General features: G+C 36.8%; 1 protein-coding gene across 6 annotated transcripts in view; it reads right to left on the bottom strand.

Moving 5' to 3' along the window:
* Positions 1-17,116, bottom strand: part of PCNX1 (pecanex 1) — a 170,712-nt gene that overhangs the window by 46,505 nt on the left and 107,091 nt on the right. For all 6 annotated transcript variants that reach the window (XM_046647811.1, XM_046647814.1, XM_046647813.1 and 3 more), the window contains 4 exons: positions 11,123-11,214; positions 4,237-4,346; positions 3,723-3,828; positions 2,267-2,359 (listed from right to left, as the gene is read on the bottom strand). In XM_046647811.1, coding sequence (XP_046503767.1) covers positions 2,267-2,359; positions 3,723-3,828; positions 4,237-4,346; positions 11,123-11,214 — 401 coding nt within the window. The remainder of the gene's footprint in view (positions 1-2,266; positions 2,360-3,722; positions 3,829-4,236; positions 4,347-11,122; positions 11,215-17,116) is intronic.

Below are 17,116 nucleotides of genomic sequence, written 5' to 3'. Positions count from 1 at the left end.
ATATTTGGAACCTCTGGAACTTCGTGGACATGAAGAAACTCCATCTGAGCCCTGAAGACCACTGGACCTCACTCAGCTTGCAAAGGACTCAGAAATTAATAGTTCAAAATGGAAGAGAAGACAAACAGGCAAAAATGTTAAATAAAATCAAACAATATGACCTTTGCTTCCAGTCAAATGGAATAACAGGAATTTACTCTCCCACACGAAACAACCAAAACAGAAGAAAATATGTGAACCAATGGCGTGCAATACACTAGTCATAAGGAAATGAACGGTGAACCCTGAGAGGAAGGAAACAGATGAAGCCAGTGTCAGGACTGCCCCAGCTTACTCCCTTGAGAGAGTTTCCAGGTTGCATGGCAGGGAGGGGAACTCATGTGAAGCATGGAACCCCCTGAGTTGAAGAGAGAGAACTGAGAGCCTGATGAGGCCAAGGCAGCTAGAGTTTACCAGAAGAGGCAGTGTACCAAAGAGCAAACTGCAAGGAGCAGAACTCAGTATCTGCAGGGTCTCACTGGAGTTTTCAGGGGAATCAGCATGTGTCTGAGGAAACTACACGAGGCCAGGAAAAGCACCCATGAAAGGTTTAGAGAGAATGGTGTCCAGCACTCACACAGGGCTGGGACCCGTGCCCATTCTCACAGGCCAGACTGGAGAAGCTCTAGATTCACAGGGCACGGGTCAGAGTACTCAAAAGGCTAGGGCCTCAGTAGGGGGAATATCAGCCCCAGACCACACACAGCTCTGCTTCTAACTAAGAAATCTGAAAAGCAGACCTGGAAGGATCCAACTGTTAACAAGTAACTTAATGGTGCTGAAAAGTAAAGTTCAAGAATATTTCCAAAATACAAAATTATCCAATACACAAGGTAAAATTTAAAATGCTTGGCATCCAATCAAAAGTTGCCATGCACACAAAGAATCAGGAAACTATGACCCATGAGGGGAAAAAAAAATCAACTAATGAAAACCAAACCATAAATGACACAGAAGTCAGAATTAGGAGACAAGGACATTAAGAGAATTAGAACTGAATTCCACATGTTCAAAAAAGTAAGGTGAGGCAGCAGAGATATAAAAAAAATCTAAATCAAACTTCTAAAGATGAAAATTATAAGTTCTGAGATGAAAAATACACTGGATGGGATTAATGAAAGATTATACATTACAGAAGAAAAGACTAGCAAACTTAACATAGCAATAGAAAGTATTCAAAATTAAACACAGAAAAAAGAATTAAAATGAACAGAGCATGAGTGCATTGTGGGAAAATTCAAGAGGCCTAAGACACGTGCAACTGGAGCCCATGAGTTTGGGGGTGGGCGAGGACAGCAGAAGGAGAAGGACAGAAAAAATACTGAAGTAATAACGATGAAAATTTCCCAGATTTGATGAAAACTGGATTCGATGTACCTCAAGCACAAAATCATGAAGAAAATTATGCGAAGGAATATCATCATCAGACTGCCGCCATGTGGAAATAAAAGCACGAAGAGCACTAAGTAACTGCATGGCCTACAGATGAGCAGAACTGTACTGAAGGAAGAACATGTGTGGCACCTTGTCCACACCTGGATCTCATTTAGATGACGAGCTTATGGACTTCCAGCTGTGCCGGAATGAGACTTTTGGGGGTTTCAGGAGGAGACAACTGCATTTTGCATTTGGGAGGGATGTGAATCATGGAGGCCAGAGGGTGCACCGCGGTAGTCAGTGTCCAACATGGTTCCTGTGGCCCTCACTTCCTGGTAATTAGCCTGCTTGTATTCCCCTCTGACAATGTACCAGGGTTGCCCTGTATGCTCAGTAGATACAGAAGAAGTGGGTGGCAGGACACATCTGCTATCAGTTATAAAAGACTGCAGCTTCAGTTTCGGGCTTTATCTCTGCAGGATCACTGGCTCTGGGGGAAACCAGTGGACATGTCATGAAGATACTCGCACAGCCTACGGCAAGGACTATGTGGAGAGGAACTAAGGTCTCTGGCCAACAGTCAGCAAGGAACTGAAGCCTGCTAATAACAGCCTCAACTGACTGTAGCCCCACACAACTGCAGTCTCATACCACACCCTGAGCTGCGATCAGCTAACTAAGCCACTCTCAGATTCACGACCCGGAGAAACCAGGAGAAAATAAATATTTGTTGTTAAAACCAAACAAAGAAAAAGTCTTGTATTTCAGCATTATAGACATACATTACAATCAAATTAGAAATGAGTCCCAAGTTATTTTCACCCAACCAAAAGAAAAAATAATTCCTTACCTGCAGTACTGTGAACACTGTGCTTACATGAATAGCGAAATACAGCACACCAATTACAATGCATACTACTAGGTCAGACTGCAAACGCTCACTCTGTGGAATCAAACAGAATTACCAAACAATCACATAAAATTCAAAAAAAATCATTCCTTCATCCCCACCTTGAAAAGTTTAAGAAACAATTCTTCACTGATCTTATTCTTTAGCACTTCCAGATATTTCTTCCACATAATAGTTACAATAAGTCTTATTTTCTTCCTCAATTTCTTCATGTTTTGGTTTGACACTGCAATACCAAGGAAATTAAACTAAACTAGTTCCACACACTGTATAACATATCATAACAAAGCCTTTTAGAATGAAGATTTTTTTCCCCCATTAGTCTGTAAGTTTTACTTTTACATATGGGAAAAGGAAATGAGGTACTTAAGTTACCGTATCCTTTATAGGGGATATCCTTTTGGAGAACAAAGTTATATTTTCTTCGGTCTTCTGAAACGTTGAAACTGTATGCATATATCCTAATTTACTTACTGGATTTTGGTTCTTTTAGTGGTTGTAGTAAAAACCAGAAACCTCTTAGTATCTTTGGTCATCAGTTGACCCATAGATCTATGCTTTTAAGCTAAATTCAGAAATATCCTACTATATTTAACATGAAATGTCCTTTGCTAAAATGGAAACTAAAGTCAGAAAAATTTAAGTTATATCTCGAGGCAGTTCTATATTTCCAAAGTTTTCTAAAGCATAGTCCAGCGAAGATAAAAATTACGTCTAATTCAAGCCATGAATAAAGTCAGTCTTTCACAAATGGAAATAATCTAAAATATCTTAGAAAAAGAATGTTTTATGTTTTGTTCCATAAAGCAGATATGAATCTATAGAATTCAATTTACAAATAATTACTGAAAGAATAAAGGAAACATTAAAATTCCCAAAATTAGAAATTTAAAAATATTACTACATTTAAAGTATATTAAATTAATACAGGTATTTGTTCTTTCCTTCAATCTGAAAAATAAACACACACATACTCTTCAGATTGCCCTTAAGAAATAAAACAAGCTAAAAGACTAGCAATTGACTTACAAAGACACAGTTTTTATCCATAAGAACAACAAAACCAATCTGATTTACGTTAATATTCATCTTTCAAATTCTAGTTTAAATTGAATAGGATTAAGAAAACAATGAAATCACTTAATTTCATCTGATCTGAAAAGGAATGTTTAGCACACTGTTATAGATATAAATGAACTTTGAGGAATGAGCATTTCTTACATGTTAAAACTTGAAATAAAGGCAATCAATGATATACAACTATATATATAGTTATGATACATAATTATACATTTTCCTCCAATTACTAAAGGCCTTCAAAAAATACTCACTACATAACATGATGAACTGTCTAAAATTTATGTCTTCTAGTTGATTTTAAAAAGCTAAAACTTACAACAGAATTTCTAAGTTTTTCAGGCAGTGGATCTTTTACTTCAGACAGAGGGTCTTCTGGATTTTTCTCTTCTGTTTTTGGAAAAACCTTGGATTGCACCAAAGAGCTTTACATTAAAAAAAAAGAGAGAGAGAAAATAATAATAATAATAAAAAATACACAACCTGAAAACCAGTACTTCAAATGGCAAATAAAGTTTATGATAGAAAACCAAGTGACCCAAGTATATTTAATCATTAGCAAATGATAAATTCTGAAAAGTTCGAGATGCCATAAATAAGCATACAGTCAGAATATTTTTATTAAACATAGCTTTAATACTTAGAAGAGAAAAAGCTAACACTCTCAGCCAATGTGGTTAGAATGACCCAGAGTTAATATATTTTGAAACCAAATTACAGATTAAGTCAATAGCACTTTGACAAGGCATTCAGAAACAGATCCTGAGAGCTAAATTTGAAAAAACTGCCGACATTTAAATTTCTTTAGTTCAATAACAACTGATTTAACTTACAAAAGTACAGATGGGTCACTGCTTTGTCGGCTGAGATGATAGGATACTGCCACTAATAAACCACAAAAAATGGAGAAAAGTACTGGAATATGCTGGCCATCCCAAGAATCCTGGTGAAAAAGAAAATTGGACAAAACAATACGATTTTAATTTATAATTTATCATATAATCCTTTTATGCCAGTATTTTGGAGAAAGATAAAGTCAACAAAAACTTTTTAGCCCTATTACTAATTGCATTTTATTCCAGATAAATTTAGATTTATTACTTTCTGATGAGCTGGAATTGAGCTGCTACATCAACATCAGATTTCTTTTGGTACTTAAAGCTCTATTTATACACTAGAAACAATACATTTGATTCTGATTCATGTTGCTGTCAATTTCTTTCCGACTTTTAGGTAGAATTAAGCTTATGGTAAATGATGTTCTCCTTTTTGAAAAAGAAAATGGCTCAGTGAAGTAAATTTTTGATTATAAATAATAATGGAGTAGGAAAAGGTAACACATGACAACACATTAGGCAAAACAAAATGCTGACAATTGGGGTGCTACTTTCTTTTTTTTTCCTGCTTTATCTCCCCAAATCCCACCCCCCCGTACACAGTTGTATATCTTAGTTGCATGTCCTTCTAGTTGTGGGATGTGGGATGCCACCTCAACGTGGCGTGACGAGCGGTGCCATGTCCGCACCCAGGATCCGAACCCTGGGCCGCCTAAGTGGAGCACGCGAACTTAACCACTCGGCCACGGAACCGGCCCCGAGGAGTGCTACTTTCTTGATGGCTTTGTTCATAATATGCCATTATATCCTCCAGAGCACTGAGCGGCTAGTCTTTCTTGAATGAATGAACTGCACATTTCCAGAAATAAATAATACAAAAAGCCAACCAAACACGTGGGTGTGGATTGTAGATGGGCCATGTCTGCTCTGTTCAATGCAGTGTCTCTGGAGTCCACTAGCATGGGACCTGGTGCAGAGTAGATAATACTGATAAAAGGAATAGTTAACAGTTCTGAAGTATGGCCTGTGAGGCAAACACCATTCTAATCCTTGGTCTTTCTCTGGGGATTCAAGATGGCAGAATGGCAGGAGTGGGGAATCAAAAGGTAGTTTATTTACATAACTTGCTTTGTTTTCCATTTAATAATAGTCTTGGAAGTTGTTCCACATCACAACATAGAGACTTTTTAAATAGCTATAGCAAAATCTTATTATTATCATACTGAACACTATGTGTCAAGTCCCATTCTTAGAGCTTTGGAAGTATTTCCTAAATAATTCTTACAGTCATCCTCGGAGATACAAACTATTACTCCCAATTTATAGGTGAGGAAACTAAGGCATGGAAAGTTTAAGTAATTTGTCCAGTTAAGTGGTAGAGCCAGGAACTCTGATATGTTTGAATTTACTGAAAGGAAAGTTAAACAATATGTGAAGAGTTTGAGAATGAAAGAGAGAAATACATAAGAAAACAAAGTAAAGGAGAAAACAAAATATATGTAGGAATAGCATTTGGATAGTGATAATAAGGTAAACATTTCAGGTGTCTGAGGTAGACAAGGAAGACTGTGTGTGGTGGAGATGTGGGGTGGGGGTTGGAGGAAAATTAAGCCTACAACTTCCCAGAGTGCAGTCCACAGATAATGCCTAAAACTGAAGAAAATACAAGAAGAGAAGCAGAAGTTAGTTACCTAGAGATATGGGGGCAAATACCCAAAGAATTGAAAATGGTACTCTGCGAAAGGGATAAAGGAGCAGGGGACTGCTGATCCTGGTAATAAGTTTTATAGAAATATTTAACTCTTTAACAGATATGTGTGTACAACTTTAGTAAAAATTTAAAAAAATAAAACTAAAAAGAGATGTCCAGTACAACCACTTTGGAAAACTGGCAATTCCATTTCTATCTATTTACCCAAGAAAAATGAAAACACGTGTCCATAAAAAGACTTGTACAAGAATGTTCATGGCAGCCTCATTCCTAATACCCCTAAAGTACAAACAACTCAGATGTTCATCTCTAAGACAGTAAATAAGCTGTGACATATTCATACAATGGGAGTAAAGAGGATTTAAAACTAAATGGGATACTTCTCTGCAATAAAAAGACAAACTACTGATACACATGTGGATGAATCTCAGAAATATTACATTGAAAAAAGTATGTCAGCTACAAAAGAGGAAACATGGTACGATTCCATTTAAAGTTCTAGAACAGCAAGCCTCTAGTAAAAGTCATTGGAGCAGGGGGACTGGGAAGGAACATGAAGGAACTTTCTGGTGGTTTCTGACGGGACTATCTTATATCTTGATGGGGTGTACATTACACAGGTATATGCATTTCTCAAAACCTACTGACTTGTGTACTTAAGATATATGGATTTCACTGTATGTAAATTCTGCCGCAATTAAAACACAACAAGTATTTGGGAAAAAACAAAAGACGTCTGCCTCTGTTTGACAAATGCTTGATACTACTTTTTATTGCTCTCAGACAAAAGAAAAGCACTCCTAAATTGATCTGAAAGTGATTTATTTCACGTAGATTATGAATTTAGGATAATCATACATTCAATGTTAATTCATGAATATATAAATAGTTACTGCCACCTTTATTGAGTCACTAACTAGAAAAACAAAAAGCAAAATAAACTCAGCCACCTCTGAGTTTTTAATAAACTCTTTGATTCATAAGTGGGAGAAAATTCAGAAACTATAAAAACAAAACCGCTTAGGGAAGCTGATCTGGTTCAAAAGATTAAAAGGTAGGTTTGTTCTACCCACCATACTGGGTCTGAAAGTTTTTGCTTTATTATGTAACAGCCCCAAATCTAACAATCTCTTAAAAATATGAAAACATCTAGAAAGTATACACATATTAATAGGATGCACTAAAGTTGTCTTAAAGAAAAAATTTTAGGGGCCAGCCCTGTGGTCGAGTGGTTAAGTTCGCACACTCCGCTTTGGCAGCCTGAAGTTCACCTGTTTGGGTCCTGGGCACGGACCTATGCACTGCTCATCAGGCCATGCTGTGGTGGCGTCCCACATAGAAGAACTAGAATGACCTACAACTAGGATATACAACTAGGTACTGGGGCTTTGGGGAGGAAAAAAAAGAGAGAAAAAAATTTTAGCTTTTAATGAGCTAAAAAGTTCAAGGAAAAACAGAGTAAACATAAGAAAGCAGAAATCAGAAAATAGTTGTAATAGTTTACATTAGTGAATAGATAAAAAGAAAGATTAAACCAGTCCTAAAGGTATGCAATAATGTCTGCCAATGAGTCTAATTGTCCAGAAGTAACTACTGCTATGGATTTCTTGTGCATTCTTCCATAATTATTCTATGTATATACAAGCCATCAGATGTGTTTTAAAGAAAAAAAGGCACAAAGGAAACATCCATTTTTGGGCATACTGTCTTTCTATTTAAAAATAAATAAAATGCGGGGTGTGTACACACACACACACACACACTATACACAATGGAATAGGATTCGGACTTAAGAAGGAAAGAAGGAACTCCTGTCATTTGCAACAACATGGATGAAACTAGAGGGTGTTATGCTAAATGAAATAAGCTAGAGAGAAAAAAATAAACACCGCATGGCATCACTTGTATGTGGAATCTTAAAAAAAAAACTTGAACTCATAGAAACAGAGCAGAGCAAAGTGGCTGCTAAGGACTGGGAGGTGGGAGAAACAGGGTAAGGTTGGTAAAAGGGTACAAACTTTCAGTTATAAGATGAACAAGGTCTAGGTGGGGGGTGGGAGAAATGGGTAAAGCAGGTCAAATGGTACAAACTTCCAATTGTAAATTGTATCTTACCTGGGATGAACCGTACAGCATGGCAACTACAGTTAATACTGTACCACATACTTACAAGCTGCTAAGGGAGTAGATCCTAAAAGTTCTCATCACAAGAAAAAAAATTTGTACCTATGTTTTGTGACAAATGTTAACTAGACTTACTGTGGTGATCATTTTGCAGTATGTACAAATATTGAATCACATACATCTGAAATTACTATGTTATATGTCAAATATACCTCAATAAAAAACTTTAATAAAAAATATACCTAGAAATTTAAAAAAAAGATGGAAGGTCTAAAGATCTAATAATGCATAGCATAGTGACTATAGTTAATAATGCTGTATTGCATAATTGCAATTTGCTAAGAGAGTAGAACTTAAATGTTCTCACCAAAAAAAGGTAAACATGTGAGGTGATGGATGTGTTAATTAACTCAATGGGGGGAATCCTTTCACAATGTATACATAAATCGCGTTGTACACTTTAAGTATCTTACAATTTTATTTGTCAACTATAGTTCAATAAAACTTGAAAAAAAACCCAAATAAATAGTATGTCTTGGAAATTATTCTATTTTAGCACATAAAAATTGGTTTAATTCTTTTTCATGGCTGTATAGTAGTCCATTGTATGGCTATATCACCATAATTTAACTACTCGCAAATGACAGATGTTAAGTGATTTACAGCTTTTTGCTGTTAGAAACACTGCTATAATTAAATCCTTGCATATAATCTTTGTTCACTTACATAACTAAATCTGCAGATTTACTATATTATAATGGGTGACATAGAAAACTAAAATAGTCTAATGCAAATGCCATGCCCAAGAAAGAAGGAAAGAAACATATCTTCCTTCCTGCCTTAGGACACAAGGTTCTAGACGGTAGTTTTACAGCTGCTCTTCTGCAATATAATTATAGTTAAATAGGCCTGTACACACCAGACTAGAAAACTTGCTGCACTATTAACTTCTATGATTACAACATCCAAATAATGACTCATTTTCCAAAACACGACTCAAAATACAGACCTAAAGCCTTTATAACTGGGATGACTTACAGGTAGCACACCTGGGAGAAGGCTGGTTTCGGATCTTGTTGCCTGCAGTTCCTTCTTGGGCTTAGCTCCATCAACTCTCTCTCTCCCTACTCAATTCGCCCCTCCCCTTTTAAATGCAATCAAGTCTCAGATCTTTGAAAAGAGTAAAGACCAGAATACAGCCCCCATCATGTGCACAAGTTTCCCAACGACATAGTAGAAAGAGTAGAATACATTTCTTTAATATCCATTCAAACCTAAACTTATATTAATCCAGCAGCCTCAGCCAAAACACCAAAGAAGCTGTTTTGTTAAAGTCACCAATATCCTGCTAACTGCCAAACTCAACAAAAATTTTTTTCAAACTGTATTGCCTCTGAAGTTTCCTTTATGGGATTCTGTTCTAGCCATACTTAAAATACTGGCATTTCCCAGGGCTCTATCACATCCATTTTCTCCTGTCAATCCAGGTTAGCAGTCTTTTTCTTATAATTTTGTTGATGAATTCTAAATCTTTTCATTGTTACCTCAAATCTCAACATATAACTGCCTACTCTGCATCTCTGGATACTCCATAAATGTCAACAAATAAATGTGTCCAAATGTGAACAGTCACCGTCCTTACTAAACTCAAAGATTTCCAATCCTGTATATCAGTATCACTATCTAGGCAGTTGTTGGAGCCAGACCTTACCCAGAAGTCATCCTAGACCCTACTCTAGCTCTTTGTTCTTTATCCACAGACCCCCAAATACATTCACTGAATCCAATTTTAATCAAGTCCCTTAGAATTTCAAGAATGCAGCACAACAGTCTCCCTACTTTCAATCCTTCTTCCTTATATTGCAATCTCCTTCACACTGGGGACCAAATTATCTTACTAAAATGCAACACTGATCACTTCCTTGCCTTACCTCCAATATTCTGATAGTCATCCATCTCCACCCCAATACATTCAGGATAAAAGATATTTCATAATCCACCCATTGCTTACCTTTCCAGCCTTATTGAAGGCCATCTTTCCTCATGTACTCAAACCTCCAGCAATTCCAAATTATTTGCTGTTTCCTGTACACAACACACTTTCTTTACATCTCCATAGCTCTTCAGCCCTTGTTTCAATTAGCTAATTCTTATTTGTCCTTCAAGTTTTGGTTAAAAAGCCACCCCCTTGGAAAATTATCTTTAATTCCTTTAGGATGAATAAGGTGTATCTTAATTTGTATACCCATACATTGTTTTCATAGCCTTCATCACCTTCTACTGAAAGTGTTGGATGACTTGTGAATCAAAGCCAACATGTAAGCAACTTAAAAGCAGGACATGGTGTTTAGCATAGTACTGAGAACACAGTAAGCACTCCATAAATGCTGCTGAATAAATGGAGCAAGGAAGGACGCTATAAGTCACTTTTCATAGTCCATTCAATCCTATCATTCTCTGATTATCTTGCATTAATCATAAAAAATAATAATACCAGGAGGGGTTGACAGTTATTTTTGAGAAATTTTAAAGTTTTTTGTTTACACTTCAGTGACAATCTTTTTAAAATGGAGCTAATAAGGCTCATTCAGCTCCTTCTAAACCAGTAATGACATTAAATTTCAGTGCATTAAGTTTTGCTAGAATGTATCCTAAATTGCACTCCTTGAACTTTTCTCATAAGTTTCAAGAAATTTTGATATGAAAAGTAGTTATATATAGTCTTAACTAGAAGTATAAAATTAATTTCATATTCTGTTATTACTATGCCCACCTCAATCCCAGGCCAGCCTAGTTTTTAATAATCTCTTTCTAATATAAACCAATGATTACTGCATGGAAAAGGGTCTTCTTTTAATAACAGTTAACTATGAAATTGCTTTCAAATTAGAAGTAAATGAGAATGAGAATAATATTCAAGGTATGAAGATCATGGAAATTAATGCTAATGTGGCACTGGAAAAAAAAAATCATTATTAGTCAGTTTAAAACAAGCTTCGTAGAGAAAAACAGCCTGAAAGACAAAACCTACTACAATGTGTTGCTCACCTTTAAAGCTCCATAACACAATCCATACAGTAAGGCCACTGCCACAATGCTACAGATGAAACTGTAAAGTGCTGCAAGCAAGCTTGTAGTGGCTGGATGGAAGTGGAAAAAGAAATTAATATTTTATAAACATTTATGGAAAAACATATCTTATATGGTGCACTGAAAAGTATTAAAATGCCATAATATCGACTATAATTAAATAGCTATTTGATTTTTACAAATTCAGTTACTTCATCCTGTCCTTTCACAAGGTTTTGAAATGACAAAGGTTTACTATCCACAATTTTTTTTTTGTGAGGAAGACTGGCCCTGAACTAACATCTGTTGCCAATCTTCCTCTATTTTGAATGTGGGATGCCACCACAGCATGGCTTGATGAAGTGGTATTAGGCCTGCACCCAGGATCTGAACCTGCGAACCCCAGGCCAGCAAAGTAGAGCACGTGAACTTAACCACTGCACTAACAGGCCACCCCCACAACTTTTGATAAAAGATAAAATATTCACCTTGGAAGTGATGAACATTTATACATAGCAGGAAAAACTGTACTTATATTATGCTTCAAGAATCTATCTTATTTACAAAAGTATGGGAAAATGAGGCATGCTGACATCTGAAAAGGAACTAGAGCTTTATTAAGTATTCCCTGAAAGATACCAGTCCATGTAAATAGAACTGGTGTTACCAACAGAAGTAAATTTATATTCTTCCATTATACATATATAAATATGCATTTATATTCTTACATTCTTATTAATTAATTCTCACAAAAAAGTACAGAACTGACTACCAATAATAACAAAAAATAGATCCAATATGATTACTAGGAATAAAGAACAGGGGATGGCTAAGATAGCTATCCTTTATTTTTAAAATATGGATAACAGATTTTCTTTAATGGTAATTTTATGTGGTGACCATAAAAGAAATCTGTAGGAAAAAATTTTCTTTAGGAAATGTTAAAAAACTAACACCGGACGTCAACATCATGGTGGAGTGGACTTGCCTGGGATTCTCTTGCCTCCAACATACAACAAAAAGGGGCATCCATACTGCAACAGAGGACATCCTAACACAACACAAAAACAGCAGAGAGACTTGAAACCATACGACGGAGGGCGGAGAGGCTGAAGCCCCCCTCGGAGGAGCTGGAATGGGGTAAGAGAGAACTTCGCTACCTCCCCTAAAGACTGTGATCTGCAACCGCGGGAGATTCCGTGAGGGAGGGAACGCGGGAAGGGTTGCTCACAGGATCACCAAGGACTCCCTGGGCCCTTGCAGCCTAGAGGGAAGCCCTCTAACTGGGCGAGAGCTTTCGTTGGGGGGACCTCATCAAGCCAACACCCCCGGAGACCAGAAAGCAAGAACTGATCAAGAAAGCCCAGAGTGCAAGCAGGAAAAAGCGCATCTCCACCCACCCGCCCCGGGCCGCTCCAATGCCAGCGATATTAGCTGGAGGCAGAGGGCTCAGAATACATAGCTCTAACCCCCACCCAGTGGCGATAGGCGGTAACTGCAACTGAATAATATCAGAATGCGTAAGACCCGACCTTTCCACATCAGACACTACATCAAATCTCTAGACCAGAGAGAAAACAACAAGCACCCAGAACTCAGTCCTGAGGACACAGAAATACATAAGCTAAAAGACAATGAATTCAAAACAGCTATCATCAAAAAACTCAATGAGGTAAAAGAGAATGTAGAAGAACAATTCAACAAATTCAGGAGCTACTTCAAAAAAGAGATTGAAACTATAAAGAAGAATCAATCAGAAATATTAGAGATGAAAGACACAATGGAAGAGATAAAACAAAATACAGATTCCCTGAACGCTCGAGTGGACATCACAGAGGAGCGAATCAGCATAAGCGAACACAGACACATTGAAATGCTCCAGACAGAGGACCAGAGAGAACTCAGACTAAGAAGAAATGAAGAAAGTCTCTGAGAATTATCTGACTCAATGAGGAAATGCAACATAAGAATTACAGGTATTCAAGAAGGAGAAGAGAAGGAAAATGGAGCAGAAAGCGTGTTCAAAGAAATAATGGCAGAGAACTTCCCTAACCTAAGGAAAGAGAGGGAAATCTGTGTGGAAGATGCTTCCAGATCTCCTAGATATGTCAATGTAAAAAGACCTACTGGAGGTCATATAGTAGTAGAACTGGCAAAAATGAATGACAAAGAAAGAATACTCAGGCCAGCAGGGCAGCAGAAAATAACCTACAAAGGAACCCCTATCAGACTTTCAGCGGATTTCTCTGCAGAAACCTTACAGGCTAGAAGAGAAGGGAATGACATATTCAAATCTTTAAAAGACTAAAATCTTCAGCCAATAATACTCTATCCAGCAAAAACATCCTTCAGATATGAGGGAGAAATTAAACCTTTCCCTGAAGTTAACAAAAGCTAAGGGACTACATAGCCATGAGACTCTCCCTACAAGATATCCTCAATAAGGCCCTCATACCTGAAAAAAAAAAAGGGAGAAAGGGATCCCAAAACACAGAGTAAGGAGATAAATAGGTAGACAAAATCAGAATAGGATAGCAAATATTCAACTATAGCATTAGGCTAACGGGAAGGAAAACACCAAAAACAAAGACAATCCTGTCATTTTAACCACAAACTCACAACACAAGATGGAGTAAGATATGAGGAAAAACAACTTAGGAGGGGAGGAGGAAAGGGAATGAATCAGTATAGACTAAGGAAATAAGAGGCCATCAGAAAATGGACTATCTTATACATGAGATTCTGAATACAAACCTCAGGGTAACCACTAAACAAGAAGGCAGAACAGAGACACAAAGAATAAATAAGGAGAAAATAAGAAACACATCATAAAAAACTACATAATTCAATGGGTAGACCAAAACACACCAGATGAGAAACAAATGAAATGCAGGAAAATTGGAAAACAAGTGATAAAATGACAGCATTAAGCCCTCATACATCCCTAATCACCCTAAACGTAAACGGATTGAATTCTCCAAGAAAGAGACACAGAGTGGCAAGATGGATTGAAGAACAAGACCCAACATTATGCTGCCTCCAGGAAGCACATCTCAACTCCAGTGACAAACACAGGCTCAGGGTGAAGGGGTAGAAGACGATACACCAAGCTAATGGCAAACGAAAGGAAGCAGATGTCGCAATACCTATATGAGACAAAGCAGATTGGAAGATAAGGCAGGTAAAGACAGACAAAGAGGGGCAGTATATAATAATCAAAGGGACACTACATCAAGAAGAAATAATGCTTATAAATATCTATGCACCCAACACGGAGCACCAAAGTCCATAAAGCAACTATTAACAAACCTAAAAGAAGATATTAATAATAACACAATAATAGTAGGAGACCTTGACACTTCACTCACATCGATGGAGAGATCATCCAGAGAGAAAATCAACAAGGAAACAGTGGAATTAAATGAATAGCTAAACAAGTTGGACTTAACAGACATACATAGAACACTCCATCCAAAAATAACAGAATACACATTTTTCTCAAGTGTGCACAGAACATTCTCAAGGATAGATCATATGTTGGGAAACAAAGCAAGCCTCAATAAATTGAAGAAAATTGAAATAATAACAAGCATCCTCTCCCATAGTAATGCTATAAAGCTAGAAATTAATTATAAGAAAAAAGCTGAGAAAGGGACAAAGATGTGGAGATTAAACAACATACTATTGAACAAGCAATGGATCATTGAAGAAATTAAAGGAGAAATAAAAAAAATCTGGAGACAAATAAAAATGATAACATACCAGACCAACTCATACTGGATGCAGCAAAACCCATATTAAGAGGGAAATTCATTGCAATACAGACACACCTTAACAAAGAAGAAAAATCCCAAATAAGCAATTTCAAATTACACCTAACTGAATTAGAAAAAGAAGAACAAACAAAGCCCAACATCAGCAGAAGGAGAAAAATAATAAAAATCCGAGCAGACATAAATGCAATTGAAACAAAAAAGGCAGTAGAAAGGATCAATGAAACAAAGAGCTAGTTCTTTGAGAAGATAAACAAAACTGACACACCCCTAGCCAGATTTAGAAAGAAAAAAAGAGAGAAAGCTCACACAAACAAAATCAGAAATGAAAGAGGAGAAATAACGACACCACAGAAATATATCAGGTTATAGGAGAATACTACGAAAAACTATATGCCAACAAAACAGATAATCTAGAGGAAAGGGATAAATTCTTAGACTCATAACCTCCCAAAGCTGAATCAAGAAGAAAGTGACAATCTGAATAGACCAATCATAAGGAGAGACTGAAACAGTAATCAAAAGCATCCCAAAGAATAAAAGCCCAGGACCAGGTAGCTTCTCTGGGGAATTCTACCAGACTTTCAGAGAGGATTTAATACCTATCCTTCTCAAGCTATTCCAAAAATTATGGAAGATGGAACACTTCCTAACACACTCTACAAGGCCAACATCACTCTGATACGAAAGCCTGACAAGGACAGCACAAAAAAGGAAAACTACAGGCCAATATTGCTGATGGATATAGATGCAAAAATCCTCAACAAAATTTTGGCAACCTGAATTCAGCAATACATCAAAAGGATCATACCCCATGATCAAGTGGGATTTATACCAGGGACACAGGGATGGTTCAACATCCGCAAATCAATCAACGTGATACACCACATCAACAAATTGAGGAATAAAAACCACATGATCATCTCAAGAGATACAGAGAAAGCATTTGACAAGATCCAACAGCCATTTATGATAAAAACTCTTAACAAAATGGGGATAGAAGGAAATTACCTCAACATAATAAAGGCCATATAAGACAAACCCACAGCCAACATCAGACTCAATGGGCAAAAACTGAACGCCCTCCCCGTGAGAACAGGAACAAGACAAGGATGCCCACTATCACCACTCTTATTCAACACAGTACTGGAGGTTTTGGCCAGAGCAATTAGGCAAGAGAAAGGAATAAAAGGAAACCAAATAGGGAGTGAAGAAGTGAAACTCTCGCTGTTTGCAGACGACATGATCTTATATATAGAAAACCCCAAAGAATCCATCAGAAAACTAATACAAATAATCAACAACAACAGTAAAGTTGCAAGGTACAAAATCAACTTACAAAAATCAGTTGCACTTCTATACTCCAATAACGAACTTACAGAAAGAGAGCTCAAGAATACAATTTCATTTGCAATTGCAACTAAAAAAATAAAGTACCTAGGAATAAATTTAACCAAGGAGGTGAAGGACTTATACAACGAAAAGTATAAGACATTACCAAAAGAAATTGATAATGACATAAAGAGATGGAAAGAGATTCCACACACATGGATTGGAAGAATAAACGTAGTTAAAATGTCCATACTACCCAAAGCAATCTACAGATTCAATGCAATCCCAATCAGAATCCCAATGACGTTCTTCACAGAAATAGAACAAAGAATCCTAATATTCATATGGGGCAACCAAAGACCCCGAATTGCTAAGGCAATCCTGAGAAAAAGAACAAAGCTGGAGGTATCACAATCCCTTACTTAAAAATGTACTACAAAGCCATAGTGATCAAAACAGCATGGTAGTGGTACAAAAACAAGCACACAGATCAAAGGAACAGAACTGAAAGTCCAGAAATAAAACCACACATATACAGACAGCTGATCTTCGACAAGGTGCCAAGACCATACAATGGAGAAAAACAAAGTCTCTTCAACAGTGTTGAGAAAACTGGACAGCCACATGCAAAAGAATGAAGGTAGACCATTATCTCACGCCATACACAAAAATAAACTTAAAATGGATCAAAGACTTGAAGATAAGTCCTAAAACTATAAAACTCCTGGAAGATAATATAGGTAGTACACTCTCTGACATCGAACTAAAAAGGATCTTTTCGAACACCATGTCTTCTCAGAAAAGGGAAACAAACAAATGGGAGTTCATCAGACTAAAGAACTTTTTCAAGGCAAAACAAACCAGAATC

The sequence above is a fragment of the Equus quagga genome, chromosome 20 (genome assembly GCF_021613505.1).
Source record: "Equus quagga isolate Etosha38 chromosome 20, UCLA_HA_Equagga_1.0, whole genome shotgun sequence".
NCBI lineage: Eukaryota > Metazoa > Chordata > Mammalia > Perissodactyla > Equidae > Equus > Equus quagga.
This window is presented reverse-complemented; position numbering and strand designations above follow the sequence as displayed.